This window comes from Elephas maximus, chromosome 17, assembly GCF_024166365.1.
Source record: "Elephas maximus indicus isolate mEleMax1 chromosome 17, mEleMax1 primary haplotype, whole genome shotgun sequence".
NCBI classification, from domain to species: Eukaryota; Metazoa; Chordata; class Mammalia; order Proboscidea; family Elephantidae; genus Elephas; species Elephas maximus.
In genome coordinates, this window is record NC_064835.1 from 25,077,971 (window position 1) to 25,093,203 (window position 15,233).

The 15,233-nt window shown below is 38.2% G+C and overlaps 1 protein-coding gene across 1 annotated transcript; it reads right to left on the reverse strand.

Annotated features, from left to right (window-relative positions):
- Nucleotides 1-2,099: 2,099 nt before the first annotated feature.
- LOC126060882 (olfactory receptor 143-like) lies at nucleotides 2,100-3,041 on the reverse strand. Its single transcript, XM_049857240.1, has one exon. It carries the CDS (start codon nucleotides 3,027-3,029, stop codon nucleotides 2,100-2,102), a length of 930 nt encoding a protein of 309 aa, XP_049713197.1. The 5' UTR covers nucleotides 3,030-3,041.
- Nucleotides 3,042-15,233: the final 12,192 nt, after the last annotated feature.

Here is a 15,233-nt window from a genome sequence, read left to right on the forward strand (position 1 = left end):
TTAACAAAGAAAAATTCATTTTCTCTCAATCCAGGAGGCTAGAAGTCTGAACTCAGGTTGCCAGCTCCAGGGGAAGGGTTTTTCTCTCTGTTGGCTCTGGGGGAAATTCCTTGTCATCAACCTCCTGTGGCTGAGGAGGTTCTCAGTGCAGGGACCCCGGGTCCTATTCTCCTGGCTCTTGTTTCTTGGTGGTATGAGGTCCTCATGTCTCTCCACCCCCTTCTGTCTTTTATATCTTGAAGAGATTGACTTAAGACACAACCAGATCTTGTAGGTTGAGTTCTGCCTCATTAACATAACTGCCACTAATCCTACCTCATTAACATAATGCAGGTAGAATTTACAAAATATAGGAAAATCACATCAGATGACAAAACGGTGGACAATCACACAGTACTGGGAATCACCAAATAGCCAAAATGACACACATTTTTTGGGAGGACACAATTCAATCCATAAAAGTTCTTATTATATATCCTCTGAAGAATTTTTTTTTAACAAATTTCCACATAAATTGTTCATGGACATTAGTTATATTTAACACAATTTGTCAATGTTCTCTTAAACTGTGTCTATACCTTTCTATTTCCAAACACTCGTCTTTCCTATGGTTGTGCTATGCTCACTACTTATACACTCTGAGCTGAATTTCCAATCCCAAAGTAACAAGTATCTGAGTTCTAAAGCATACTTACTCCTACCCCCCTCTTTTCTCTGATAACCACCAATTAATATGGGCCTCTCCATATTTATTTGTTCTTGTCTTCTTATAAAAGACGTACTTGTCCTTACATACTTGATCGATTTCACTTAGCATTATGCCCTCCAACCACTTCCACATTCAAGCTCATTCTTTCACAATTCTCTTTTTCTTTCCTGCTATTCCTTCCTGGGATAAACAATGGATTCAAACGCTGGGCTCTGCAACTTTAGTTGTGTGACCTTGAGCCAGTCACATAACCATTTTCTCATGTGGAATACAGGACAAGGAGATGTATGTTTCAGTAGGATTGGTAAAGAATGCAGGATATGAATAGACTAGAGATTTAATTCTTTCTTCTAAGACCAAAAGGGAAAAAAGTTATTTACATATTGAAAGAATAAATCCCAAAAGATAAGGTTTTGGCTATATTTTTATTTTTTAAAAAGAGGAAACAGACCTTCTTTTTGGAAAGGAGAACTCATTACATAGTTGAGCAAAGATCCTTGACATTAAAAGTTGCAATCCATTCCATAGCCGAAAATGTTGCTGTGTACGTTTAATCACAATGTGTATGAATCCAAGAATGCTTGTGGAGAACAAGAAAAACAAAAAATAACGTGGAAAATAACATTTGTTCCACTAATACAAGTTCAAGTCAGTGACAATTTCAATTCTATTAATGACAACACATTTGACCAATGCAATTAAATAGAGGTATTCAAAAGAACTTTCTATAATTTTCTGCAAAGGTGTGGTTTGTGCAAGGTGAGCACAGCGGTGATCCTCAGCTATCCTCACACATCCTCAAGGGTAATAGAACCATGATTCAACAAGATATTCAGTTGTGAGGTTGAAAATCCAGAACAAAAACTATTTCTCAAAGAACCTTGAAAAATTCTGGTAGTTTTTATAACCGCACCATGTCTGAAATATTTGTCACTTCCTTCTCTGTCTTAATGCAGTCCTAAGTAATAAATCCCTTGAAACAAGAAAGGCAGTACAATTATTTCAGAGAAAGCAAGAAAGAGATAAACTAGTCACACAGCATCTCACTCTGCAGTTCAACTTGGGTGGAAAAGACACACACACACACACACACACATAAATGATAAGCACTGTCATCTTTACACAGAATGGAAATCAGTCAAGTGTCCCCATGTGATACAAGGAAAAACAATCAGGTTGGGCCACATTGGGACTGTAATAACCCTGGAGTCCAAGAAAATGTCCTCATAGTTACAGTGCATGATGAGAAAATAAAAGCTATTAGAGTAAAAATCTCTCAAAGAATATTTTAGAAAGATGAAGAGAAGAAAAAGAAGAAGAGGAAGAAAGGGATGAGGAGAAGAAGACAAAGCAAAGGAGACAGGCATTAAGGCAGCACTTCTGCTTGTACTCAGTTTGTAATTCTCTTCACAGTTTTCTTCAGAGCAAGTTTGACATCCTTGTTTCTGAGGCTATAGATGAGGGGATTCAGCATGGGTACCACATTGGTACAAAACACTGAGAAAAATTTTCCCAGATCCATGGCCACAGCAGATGATAGCTTGATATGAGTTAGCAGTCCAAATCCATAGAATGGACCCACAGTTATTATGTGGGAACCACAGGTGCTGAAGGCTTTGGACTGACCTTTAGATGATGACATGTGAAGGATATTGAAAAGAATCAAAGCATAAGAGAGAAAGATAATGAGGCTAGATACTATGACAATTGTGCCTACAACAATAGAAAGCACAAGCTCACTGACATAGGTGCTGCTGCAGGAAAGCTGGAGGAGGGGGAAGGTGTCACATACATAATGGTTGATGTTGGAGTCACAAAAGGTCAACCTGACCATACACACAGGGGGCGCCATGGCACCAGGAAATGCCATTATATATGAAGCAGACATCAACATGGAACAGAACTTAGGTGACATGGTGACTGTGTACAGCAAGGGCTTGCAGATGGCCACATAGCGATCATAGGCCATGACTGTCAACACGTTGCATTCACAGTTGACAAGGAAGCAGTAGAAATATAGCTGAGTCAAGCATCCCACAAAGGAGATAATGTTCCTCTCTGAAATAAAGCTCATCAGCATTTTGGGAGTAATGACAAATGAATAGCAGAGGTCAATGAAGGATAAGTTGAAGAGGAAAAAGTACATGGGAGTGTGAAGGTGAGAATTCAGACAAATTAGGTAAATTAAGCTTAAATTCCCCACCACAGTGACCACATAGTTCACCAACAACAGAAAGAACAGGGGCAACTGGAGATCAGGATGGTCTGTTAATCCCATAAGGATAAACTCGGTCACTGAAGAGTCATTTTTAGTAGCCATTCAGCTCACCAGTACAATCTGTGGGAACAGAGGTAGAAGGGCACATTAGCAAAGAACTCTTTGTCTCCAGAGAGAGAGTTGGAGCTGCAGGATTACAAGCTCAGAATTGTCTGAAGACCCAGAGTAAGGCATTTAAGAAGCCTGATTCCTACGGTGATTCCTGTGGGGTCCCCGTTTTCCCCTCCCTTTTATCCATACTGTGTGTCTCTGTAACACAAAGAATGCTGGTACACTCCCAAAGTCTCTGCACATCATTTCTTCCTTTCTTCCTAATATTATGCCCCAGTTTCTTCCTCTTAAGGATTAGGAGTGAAAGGAGCAATAGAGATGTTTCCCAGGACTTTTGATTTATGTAATTGAGGGTTTGATAGGAAATTATCAAGGCAGAGTTGATTCAGCACTCACCTTCCTATTCCTATAGGCTTCACTGTTCCTGGACCTTCCTTCGCACTGCCTTGGGGGAAGAAATTTTGATGATAAAGCAGGCAATAACCATCAGTACAGTCCTCAGCCTTTGACATGCTAGAAGAGTGATTCTAGGTATTCTCTGTGATTTCTGTTTGAGAACTGGCACAGAAGGTGCTCTTCCTTTGCAAGAAGAAAAATAACAACCTTGTATGAGCCTCCAAAACAATCATCTAGCTTAAATGGTAATTTATTTCATGCCTTGTAGTTCTGAGAAATGGAAGAAAAATGCAGAAATTATTCACTCCCTCGTGATTTTCTCCCAATTTTGATGAGCCTCTTGAGGGTAGACATAAGATGCCTGTATTTGCATCTTATGTCATAAAACTAATATTAGATCCATTGAGACTCAGTGTTCTACTCACCTTGTAATTTCCAATCAGGAATTCTGAATCCCCAGAACAGGGGAATGAGTGGCCTCCTTTGTCATTCCCCTGATTATCCTCTGAGTCTATGTACAGCTCTTAAAAAGGAAGGTCCAGGGGCATAGTCACTTGCCCTTCATAGTGCTTTCCTGTAAGTCTGTAGGATTTCATTAGTAAAATATTAAATGATTGCTTTAACACTATATGTGCTGTGAATTGCACCTGAATAAACAGATGTTGCAGCAAAGTGGTTAAGAAAGTGAGCCCTCAAGTCAGACTGAGTTTAAACCCAGACTTCTCCATTTCCTAGATGTGATATTTTAGACAAGTGATTTAACATCTCTGACCTTTGTGTCCTAATTGTGGATTAAATGAGTTAATCATTTAAAGGATTAGAATTGTGTCTGGAACATACAAAAACAAACAAAAAAAACAACCCATTGTGACCCTAAAAAACTGAGTAGAACTGTCACATTGGGTTTCAAAGGGTGCTAGTGTATTTGAACTGCCCACCTTTTGGTTCACAGCTAAGCACTTAACCACTGTGTCACCAGTGCTCCAGCACATACAAAGAGCCTGCTAAGTGTTAGCCTCTTCCCTTTCTCCTTATCTATAGCTTAGGTTTCTCAGCCTTGCCACTATTGACACTTTGGACCTGATAATTCTTTTTTGTGGTGAGCTGTCCTCTGTATTAAAGGATGGACAGCATCCCTGACCTCTGGTCATTATATACCAGTAGTACCCCCTCCCAGTTGTGACAGCCAACTATATTCTTACCTCAGGTCACATCCTCTACTATAAAAAGTCAATATAAAAAGTGGATAATCTGTATCACACTCAAGCAACACCTATTAGGAAGATTTTTCTCTCTCTAACGTTTTTCATGGGCATTTTTAAATGTCTTTCACCTTGCACCCACATTCAGAAGACCCATTCATAAATCATCTCAGGATTTCTGCTCCTTCAGTGGGAGTATACAAACCCGGATAGAGCCATAAGTGCCAACAAGAGAAGGAATGCTGCTGAAACAGTGTTGTTTGACTTTTGTGTGTGGGCTACATTCTCATGCAGCTTACTGGTGCCTTCTTTTTATGTCAGAATTGAACCCAGAGGTACTATTTCCATCTAGGGCCCCATGTAACTTGTGACATGGAAATCAGATAGAACCCAGTTCCCGATGGGCAGTCCAGATATGTCAAATAGTTTTTCCAGGGGCCTGCAGAGCGATTCTCTCACTAGGACTTGCCATAAACTCCACATTCCATCGTTTCCCACAACTAACAACTTCAATAGCACAAAGTGTGCTGGATTTTATGCCCCAAGTGTAGGGCTGCAGAGTTGCCTGCTGCAGAGCCTTTTTCTGCTCTGAGCCCCACTTGTATGAACTGACTTCCATGTTACAAGTGTATGGGTATTTCTAAGAGTGGAACACGTTGCCTCCCTAACTCTTCTTTGTGACAGAGGACACAACAATTTCTCTTTATTTTGGAAGGGATATCCCAGCATGCCTCTGAGCACAGGACTCATACAAATTTAAGTGAAGTGGAAGATTCCTAAATTTTTGTAGGGTTTACTTTCCATTTCTTGGAGTTCATGTGCCTTACCATTGCCTCCAACATTCCAGCTGTCTCTTGCTTTTATCACCTAATATGACATCAGTGCAAAAGATCAATTTTATGTTTGGCAGGATGCCAAGATGGTTTAGATCTCTTCAAAATATCTCATGACAGAGGAAGAAGACATAGCATAGCCCAAGAAAAAACTGTAAATATCTAATATTACCCATTCCACTTGAATACAAACTCATTATGGTCCTCTTTTCTGAACAAAATAGAATTGAATGCATTTATCAAATGATTGAGGGCATAAGGTATATCTAGACCCATATTAATCTGTTCTAGCAATGATAGCACATATACTACAGCAGCTGTTCACCATGCACTCACTATCATGTTCATAACTAGCAGTGAGTTTCTGTTCATGGGAATGGAAAATATGGCAATGGACATTGGTGATGGTTACACAACATGATTGATGGTTTCATTGAATTATACAGGTGAAAAATGTTGAATTGGCTAATGTATTACCCGTGTTTTTACAACAATCAAAATAACTTTTTTAAGTTAACATTATCAATAATGATACAGATACATTTTATAAACTAAGAAGATCACAACATCACTTCTTTCCTATTCTTACTAAAATGATGCATTTGAAGTTAGTAATGAGGAAATCAGACAAATCCATTCTAAGAGACATTCCAAAAACAAAATTGGTGAGAATTCTTGAAAAGATTAAGTATCATGCAAGAGAAGGATTGACAAACAATATCAATTGGGAGGATACTAAAAAGACATAACATCTAATTACAATGTGTGATTTTGGATTGCCTTGTGGATCAAAATTTTCAGTGGTTACTACGGTAGCAGGGAGGTGGAGAGAGGGAGTCTGGCTTAGGGGGTGTTGAGCTTTCGTTAAGCGTGATGGAAATATTTGGAAGCAGGTAGTGATGATGGCTGCACAATGTGATGAATGTCACTGATGTCACTGAATTCACTGTAAAGATGTCAGTTTAAAAGATATTGAAATGGCAAATATTTTGTTTTATATATAAACCAAAAAAAACAAACCGGTTGCAGCTGGGTCAATTCCAACTCACAGGGAACCTATAATAAAGAGTAAAACTGTCCCATATGGTTTCCAAGGAGTGGCTTGAACTGCCAACCTGTTGGTTAGCAGCTGAGCTCTTAACCACTGTACCACCAGGGCTCTTTTATACGTACACTTACTGCAATGAAAAAAAACTTAGGGCAATTTTCAGATAACTGCTAATGATTAATAAGGCTTATGACGGCACTGGTTTTTTGGTATGTATTAATTACTGGTATTATGTTGATATTCTGATTTTGATAATGATTCTGTGTTTATGTAAGAAGCTGAATGAAAGGTTTTAGAGAAATTCTGTATTTTTAATTTTTTCTGTAAAATAAAATAAAACTAAAAAAATGTAATGACATTATTTTGGTACCATATTAGAGAGCATAAAAGATAAAGCAAACCTCAATGTTATTTGAGATTCATTTATTATTGTTATTTATTTATTCGTTATTACCTACAACAATAAATTTATTATCATCACTATTGATACAGGAAAATTCTACTCAACAAGTGTTTCTTGTCCTTCCAGTATATCAGATACTCTAAATGTACAAAAGGGAAAATAAGGGATTACAGGAAACAGACTCTATGCTAAAGTTGTTTATTGTCTTACTGGTGATACAAGGTATAAGTAAGTTCACCAAATGTTCCTAGTAATGTAGGCTATTAGTATTAATACCCATTATTCTTTGTCTATGAATAACCTCATTGGATAAGTAAAACAACAGCTAAAATATTTCATCTAACCTAGTGTGCAGTGTTTTCCTTTCAGTGATAAGAAAAAAAAGAACAAAAATTCACAATAAGGAATGTATGCCTTTTTTAAAAAATGTTTGCTGTCATCGCAGGTGATAGATAGTAAATACAATTTTTATCGTATAAAGCATCCTGCACCCTTACTGGAGTACTGAGATAAAACAAAACAAAACCCACTGTCATCGTCAATTCTGACCCATAGAGACCCTACAGGACAGAGCAGAACTGCCCCACAGGGTTTCCAAGGAACACCTGGCAGATTGGAACTGCTGGGTTTTGGTTAGCAGCCATAGCACTTAACCACCAAGCTACCAGGGTTTCCAGTACTGAGGTACATACATATTATTTCTCTCATTATCTTCAGTTAATGATGTCTTTGACAATAAAAGAGTTGCAAGGATTATCCTTAATATCAAATGCACTGGGCTGATAGAGGCTCTCAAAAGCTGAGGAAATGTGGTGCAGATTTTGCCACTCTCAAAAGAGAACAAGATGAGTCAGAATAATAATAGGAAGGGGCAGAGGTTAAATAGAACAATAGGAGGATTAGGTTCTATTTTAAACTGCATACACAATTTGAAATGAAAGCATATCACTAAATCCTACTGCCCTGGTGGTGGAGTGGTTAAGCTGCTAACCAAAAGGGCAGTTCTACTATGGGGCAGTTTTACTCTGTCCTATAGGATCCATGAGTCGGAATCTACTTGGCAGCAATGAGTTTCCTTTGGCGTTTTATAACAGTGACAATATTAATAAGAATGATTTTATTATATTTGGCACTTCTATGTTTAGGTGAGCAAGCTGTAGCATAAATTTTACCTTAGGTGATTTATGAAACTCACTAGATTCATTCAGATTAAGAATAGACTACAGGACAGAAGGGACATGAAACAATATTGAAAACAGTTGGTGTACATGTTCCTTTTATAAACACATTCTTAATTACTCATTAAGCTTGTGAGAGTTGCAGTAGAGAAAGTAGCAAAGAATGAGACAAGATTAGCTATAAGAGAAGTGATAAAAACAAGTCTATTAAATCATACATAACACAATCCGTAGAGTCAACATGGTTATAAACAAAATCCCCTCATGAAAAATACCAATAAAAATTTGAGATGCTTCAATTTCTTTACATTACCACTCCTCCTAGTTAGAATATGTTTCTCCTCTGGATTTTAATCAAGGCTTCCCTCAGCTACTTTGACATCCTTGTTCTTCAAACATAGATCAGAGGGTTAAGCATGGACCCCACATTAGTGTAGAAAATAGATGAAACTTTCCCTGGTCCATAGATTCAGGAGAATACTAAAGATACATAAATGCTGCCTACCCCAAAAACAAGAGAAATAGCAATGATGTGAGAGCTACAGCTGCTGAAGTCTGTTGATTGTCCTTGAGTAGACTTGATATGAAGAATGCTAATAGGATGAAAATATAAGAAATTAGGGTTGTAAAACTGGGTACTATAATACTGATACCCACCTCAATGAGAACCACTACCTTGTTAACATGGGTGTTGGCACAAGAGAGTTGGAGGAAAGGGAGGTTGTCACACAAGTAATGGTTGATGGTATCAGCATTGCAGAAGGTTAGTCTAAGCAGGCAGCCTGTGTGGGCAGTGGCTCCAGCAAATCCCATGGCATATGCAGCAAGTGTCAGCACAGAACACACCTGATGGGACATGGTGACCCACTGCAAATGTCCACATAGTGATCATATGCCATCAAGGTCAACAGATAGCATTCGGAGATGACAAAATAAATAAATAAATAAATAAATAAATAATTAAAACAGTTGGATCATGCACCCAACATAGGAAATGCTATTCTTCTATGATACAAAGCTCATCAGCATTTTGGGGATGAAGACAAAAAAGTAACAGAGATCAATGATGGGTAGATTGAACAGTAAATAGTCCATGAGGGTGTGAAGGTGAGAATTTAACCCGATAAGAGCTATCATGCCAGGACTGCCCACCGTGGTGACAATGTAGATCATTAGAAACAAATGAGGAGAGGTTGCTGGAGCTCTGGATAATCTGTTAATCCAGCAAGAATAGATTCAGGCACTAAGAAGTCATTTCTAGCAAGCATTCTCAGTTTTGGAAATCTGTGAGGAAAATAGAGAATTTTATTAGTAGAGAACCCAGCTCTCTCCTGACCCATACACACTCATTACAAAGGGACACTGATTGGCAGAATTCAAGTTTTCCTTTGCTTCCTGGGGTCTGAATGCACTGCCAAGCACATCACTCAACAGTTCAATCACCCTATGTTTTGTTTTCATGAGCTAACTTGTGATGAACGATTCCTCCTGTCTTTGCTAGAAAATATAAGGATGGGGTCACTGAGGTACAAGTCTACCTGATGATGAGCATGGAGAGTCGGAAAGCCTCTCCTACCTGTTCCTCTTGTTCATCTGGCCCTTTACTTCCTTCTTCCTACTCATGTTTTCATCACTATACTCAACACCACAGTTTCTCTGTGATGCCCATCAATGAAGACAGAACTTCACTACAGAGGAGAGCATACTGATATTCTCCTTCCTGGAAAGAAGTTCCTTCACTGTCTATAAGCTATTCAGATGTCTTTCTAAAATAATTCTTGAAGTCAAAAAAGGGTGAGAAGCATTGTGGAGACCCTTAGTAGCCTAATATAATCAAATATACACCTCGGTGTTTCTACATATTGTCAGTATTTGTTCCACCCCAACTGGACAGACAATAAAGAAAGGAAGGTGGATGTGGTTTCCCAGCATCTGTATAAGGGCATGAGAGAGAAACAATTAATCTGGGTGCTGGTTAAGTTAGTAGTCAAGTTTGTTAAAATTCATCAAGCTGTACACTTATGGTATGAAGGGGTCAGCAGTTCAAATCCGCCAGGGGCTCCTTGGAAACTCTATAGGGCAGTTCTACTCCGTCCTATAGGGTCACTATGAGTCGGAATCGACTCAATGGCACTGGGATTTTTAAATACTTCTACGTGAATATTAGACTTCAATAAATAAATTTAGGAAAGAGACACAATTCTTCTTCCTCTGATGTTGTTTTGTACTGGATGTGCCACTTGGAGCTGCTATCACTGTCTTACTATGGGAGTGAGGATGAAGTCAACACAGAGTATGTTGAGAAGAGTGCAGGCGGTAGAGGCAGCATTGCATGCCTATGCGTGTCTTGCTATGAAAGAAATTTCTCCTTTTTCAGCAACATAGAGTGAGTAAGGAAAATAAAAACTTGATTAACTCACCCTTCCTTCATGGAAGACCTCAGTCCTGACTCTTTATGTGGATTTCACCTCTACTATCCTGGAGGAAGAACTGGCTTTGGAGATACCAATTCTAACCACATGTAGTCACAGGCTCTTCTTCCCCCTTTACTGATAAGAGGATTGTAGCACAGATCGCACAGCCTGAATGTTCTAAGAGTCATTCTGAGATATATATCAAAGTTGTAGTTATAAATGTGACAATATGGTGTGTTCAGGGAAACCACAGATTGACACCACAGCAAGCATGTCATAGAGCACATGGCAATCACCTAGAGCTTTTAATTCTTTTGGCCTGGTTAGAAATCCAGCATAGCTCTCCCTTAGGACCTTCCCGTCACGAAAAGTTCCACAGGGAAAAAATTACAGGGGAGAATTTGCATTTACGCCCTAAATTGAAATACTAAATGTAAACTTCCCAAAAGGGATTATACAATCCTCGGTGCCCAGGACAAAGGAACCTCTGCTGTCCCAGATAAGGACATAAATAGAATTAATGTTACTGAAAATTTCACCTATGTTAACATAGGTAGTTATAGAAAGGCTTGATGTATATTTCAATAAAGTTTATTAACAATGTTCCTTTTTTAAAATATTTTGAATCTCTTTAAATTATCAGTGTTTGTGCATATTTACAGACATAAAGCAAAATGATACTTTCTCATTGATTAAAGAGTTTATCATTCTTTTAAAAGTTATTTAATACGATAATGCTCCTTTATTTTATGAAAATGTATTGTTTTGGTTGTTCTGACTTAATAAGTCTTTGCTTTTAGTAGGTTAAAATCAAATGTATAAGAAAAATCACTGTTTATGGCTTCCATTTCAAGAAAATATGCCAAATTTCCCATCACTACACGAGTATACTCACTGCTCCCTAAACAGTTGTTCCACCTTCGCCCTTCCTTCCCATCCCTTATAGGAACTTGTAATAACCACTATAAACTTTGGCTCTATATATTTGCCTATTTTTATTATTTCATATAAGTGAGATTATACAATAGTTGTCCTGTGATTTACTTATTTCACTGAGCATACCTAAGGTTTTCAAGTTTATCCATGTGTAGCATGAATAAGGGCTTCATTCCTCTTTATGGCTGAGTATTATTTCATTGTATGTTTGTACCATCTTTTGTTTATCCATTTAACCATTGATGAACACTTAGGTTGTTTTCACCTTTTAGCACTTACTTTTCATAATTTTTAAATTTTGAAATGATGATAGACTTATGGGAAGTAGCAAAGACATGAGTCCCTTGAACTCTTCACCCAGGTTCCTTCAATGGCAGCATCCTACATAACTGCAGTACAACAGCATTGCCAGGAAGTGGCATTGGTATAATAATGTCAACTAGACTTAAGGCTTTATTTAGCTTTTACAAGTTTTACAGGCCCTCATTTTTGAGTATGCGTGTGTGTATAAGTTTTATAAAATTTGATCTCATGTATATATTTGTTGCAAGAGCAACAATAAACAGTCACAAAGCTATTTCAAAGCCAAAAAGAACACCCTCATAATACCTTATTTTGGGATCACCATGAATTGGAATCCACTGGATAGTGACTATCAGCAACAGTATTCTCACCTACCACCTTCCACCACCATCTGTGTCCCTAGGTAGTCACTAATCTGCTCTCCATCTCTACAACTGGGTCATCTCCAAGACAAAAAAAAAAAATCATATGGTATATAAACATCGAGTCCAGCTCTTCTCACTCAGCATAATGCCTTTAAGTTCCATCTAATTTGTTGTATATATGCATAGTTCATTTCTTTCTATTACTGAATAAAATTATGTTGTTTACAATCTAAGTTCTGTCAATTTTCTGAGATAGTTCAAACATTGATAGGTCCTTGTTTGGGCAAGAAATTGACTGATTTATTTTTGGGAAATGTTTCGTGGGCTAGACGATTACAGTTAAGTCTTGTTTTTGGGATTTTCTTTAAGCTAACCTGAGTCAAGGCTCTCAGTCTTCCTCCTCCAAGGATAAACCTGGGACACTCAGAGTTTGAGAAGGTCACATAATCAGTCAAAGACCTGGTGAACACTGCCTATGTCCCACTCTAACTCTGTTGTGAAAGTGCATGTCACCATTATCAGACATGACAAAATTGTCAGTGAAAAGCCCTTGAATATAACAAAATTGCAAATTATTTTCACTTTTTGTCCTGCAACACACTGACTGCAATTGCAAAAGATTGGGTGATAACATACATTGTGCTGAGTGAAAGAATTCAGAAGCAAAAGACTAATATGTGATTCTGTTTATACGAAATGTGTGAAAGTGTCAAATTTCTAGAGAATGAAAGCAAAGCAGTGCTTCCCTTAAGTTGGGAGTGGGAGCAGGAATCAAAATGCAAATGGGCATAAGGAAACATTTGGAGGTTATTTAAAAATTATAAACACAGATTGTAGGGATGGTTGTACAAATCTACGTATCTACTGAAAATCATTGAACGTGCAGTTTAGTTTGTTAGGTGCCATCAAGTGAGTTACCGCCCATAGCGACTCTGTGTACAAAAGAACAATACACTACCTGAGCTGGGCCACAACACAATCAATGCTGTGCTTCCGGTGTCCTTTTTTTTTCCCTGTAGAACACTTCAACATTGAAACTCAAGGCTTGAATTTTTTCTTCAGATATTTCAATTTGAGAAATGCCATGCGTGTTCTTTCCTTTTGGTTTTCTAAATACAACTTTTGGCATATTTCATTAGAATATTTTATTTTGTGTTCTTGTGCCACTCTTTGAAATTTTCCATTCAACTCTTGTATTCATCATTTCTCCTTTTCACTTTGCCTACTCTAAGTTCAAGAGCAAGTTTCAAAGTCTCTTCTGACATCCTTTTTGGTCTTCTCTTTCTTTTTTGTCTTTTTAATAACCTCTTCTTTTCTTTATGTATGATGCCCTTGATGTCATTCCACAATTCTGTCTGGTCTTCGATCATTAGTGTTCAATGCATCAAATCTATTCTTGAGATGGTCTCTATATTCAAGTGAGATATACTCAAGGTTGTACTTTGACTCTCTCGAACTTGCTCTAATTTTCTTTGGTTTCAACTTGAACTTGCATGTGAGCAAAAGAAGGTCTGTTCCACAATATGCTCCTGGTCATATCTTTGGCATTAATGCTGGGTGCAAAATTTGGAATAATATATTAACTGGTCTTCCTTGTGGACATACATTATTCTATCATTGACAGTGTTGTACTTCACGAAATATATTGAAATGTTCTTTGCAATGACTGCAGTGACATTCCTCTTCAATTTGTCATTCCCAGGATAGTCAACCTTATGATTACCTGAATTAAAATGGCCAATACCAGTTCATTTCAGCTTTTTTTTTAATGCATAGGATATCAATCACTAGCAGTCCATTTCCTTTTTGATCATTTCCAATTTTCCTATATTCATACTTTGTACATTCCATGTTCCTATTATTAATGAATGTTTGCAGTTGTTTCTTTCATTTTGTGTCATGCCACATTACCAAATGAAGAACACTAAATCTTGTCTCCATCTACATTATTAAGGTCGACTCTACTTTGTGGCGGTAGATTTTCCTCAGTCAATTTGGAGGCCTTTCCAACCTGAGGGGCTCATATTCAGGCACTATATCAAACAATGTTCCAATTCTATTCATAAACTTTCACTGGCTAATTTTTTTTAGAAGTAAACAGTCAGGTCCTTCTTCCTAGTTGGTCTTACCCGGGAAGCTCAGCTGAAACTTGCCAAACATGGGTGACTATGCCATGGCATTTTGGTGTCCAGCTAAATATAAAAAATAGTGTTAATTTTACTCAGTATGACCTCTGAATCTCCTAGTATTTTCAATATAAAATGAAGAATAAAGAGAAGATATTAAACATGACAGAAAGAGCCAGATTTTTTTTTTAATTTTTATTGTTTTAAGTGAAAGTTTACAAATCAAGTCAGTCTCTCACATAAAAACTTATATACACCTTGCTACATACTCCCAATTACTCTCCCCCTAATGAGACAGCCCTCTCTCTCCCTCCACTCTCTTTTTTCGTGTCCATTTCACCAGCTTCTAACCCCCTCTACCCTCTCATCTATCCTCCAAGCAGAAGATCCCAACAAAGCCTCAAGTGTCCACCGGATCCAAGAAGTTCACTCCTTACCCTCTCCAACCCATTGTCCAGTCCAATTCATGTCTGAAGAGTTGGCTTCAGGAATGGTTCCTGTCCTGGGCCAGCAGAAGGTCTGGGGGCCATGACAACCGGGGTCCTTCCAGCCTCAGTCAGACCATTCAGTCTGGTCTTTTTATTAAAATTTGGGGTCTTCATTCCACTGTTCTACTGCTCCCTCAGGGGATCTCTGTTGTGTTCCCTGTCAGGGCAGTCATCGGTTGTAGCCGGGCACCATCTCGTTCTTCTGGTCTCAGGATGATGTAGTCTCTGGTTCATGTGGCCCTTTCTGTCTCTTGGACTCGTGATCGCCTTGTGTCCTTGGTGTTCTTCATTCTCCTTTGATCCAGGTGGGTTGAGACCAATTGATGCATCTTAGATGTCCGCTTGCTAGCATTTAAGACCCCAGACGCCACTCTTCAAAGTGGGATGCAGAATGTTTTCTTAAGAGATTTTATTATGCCAGTTGACTTACATGTCCCCTGAAATCATGGTTCCCCCTGCCGCTGCTACACTGGCCTTTGAAGCATTCAGTTTATTCAGGAAAC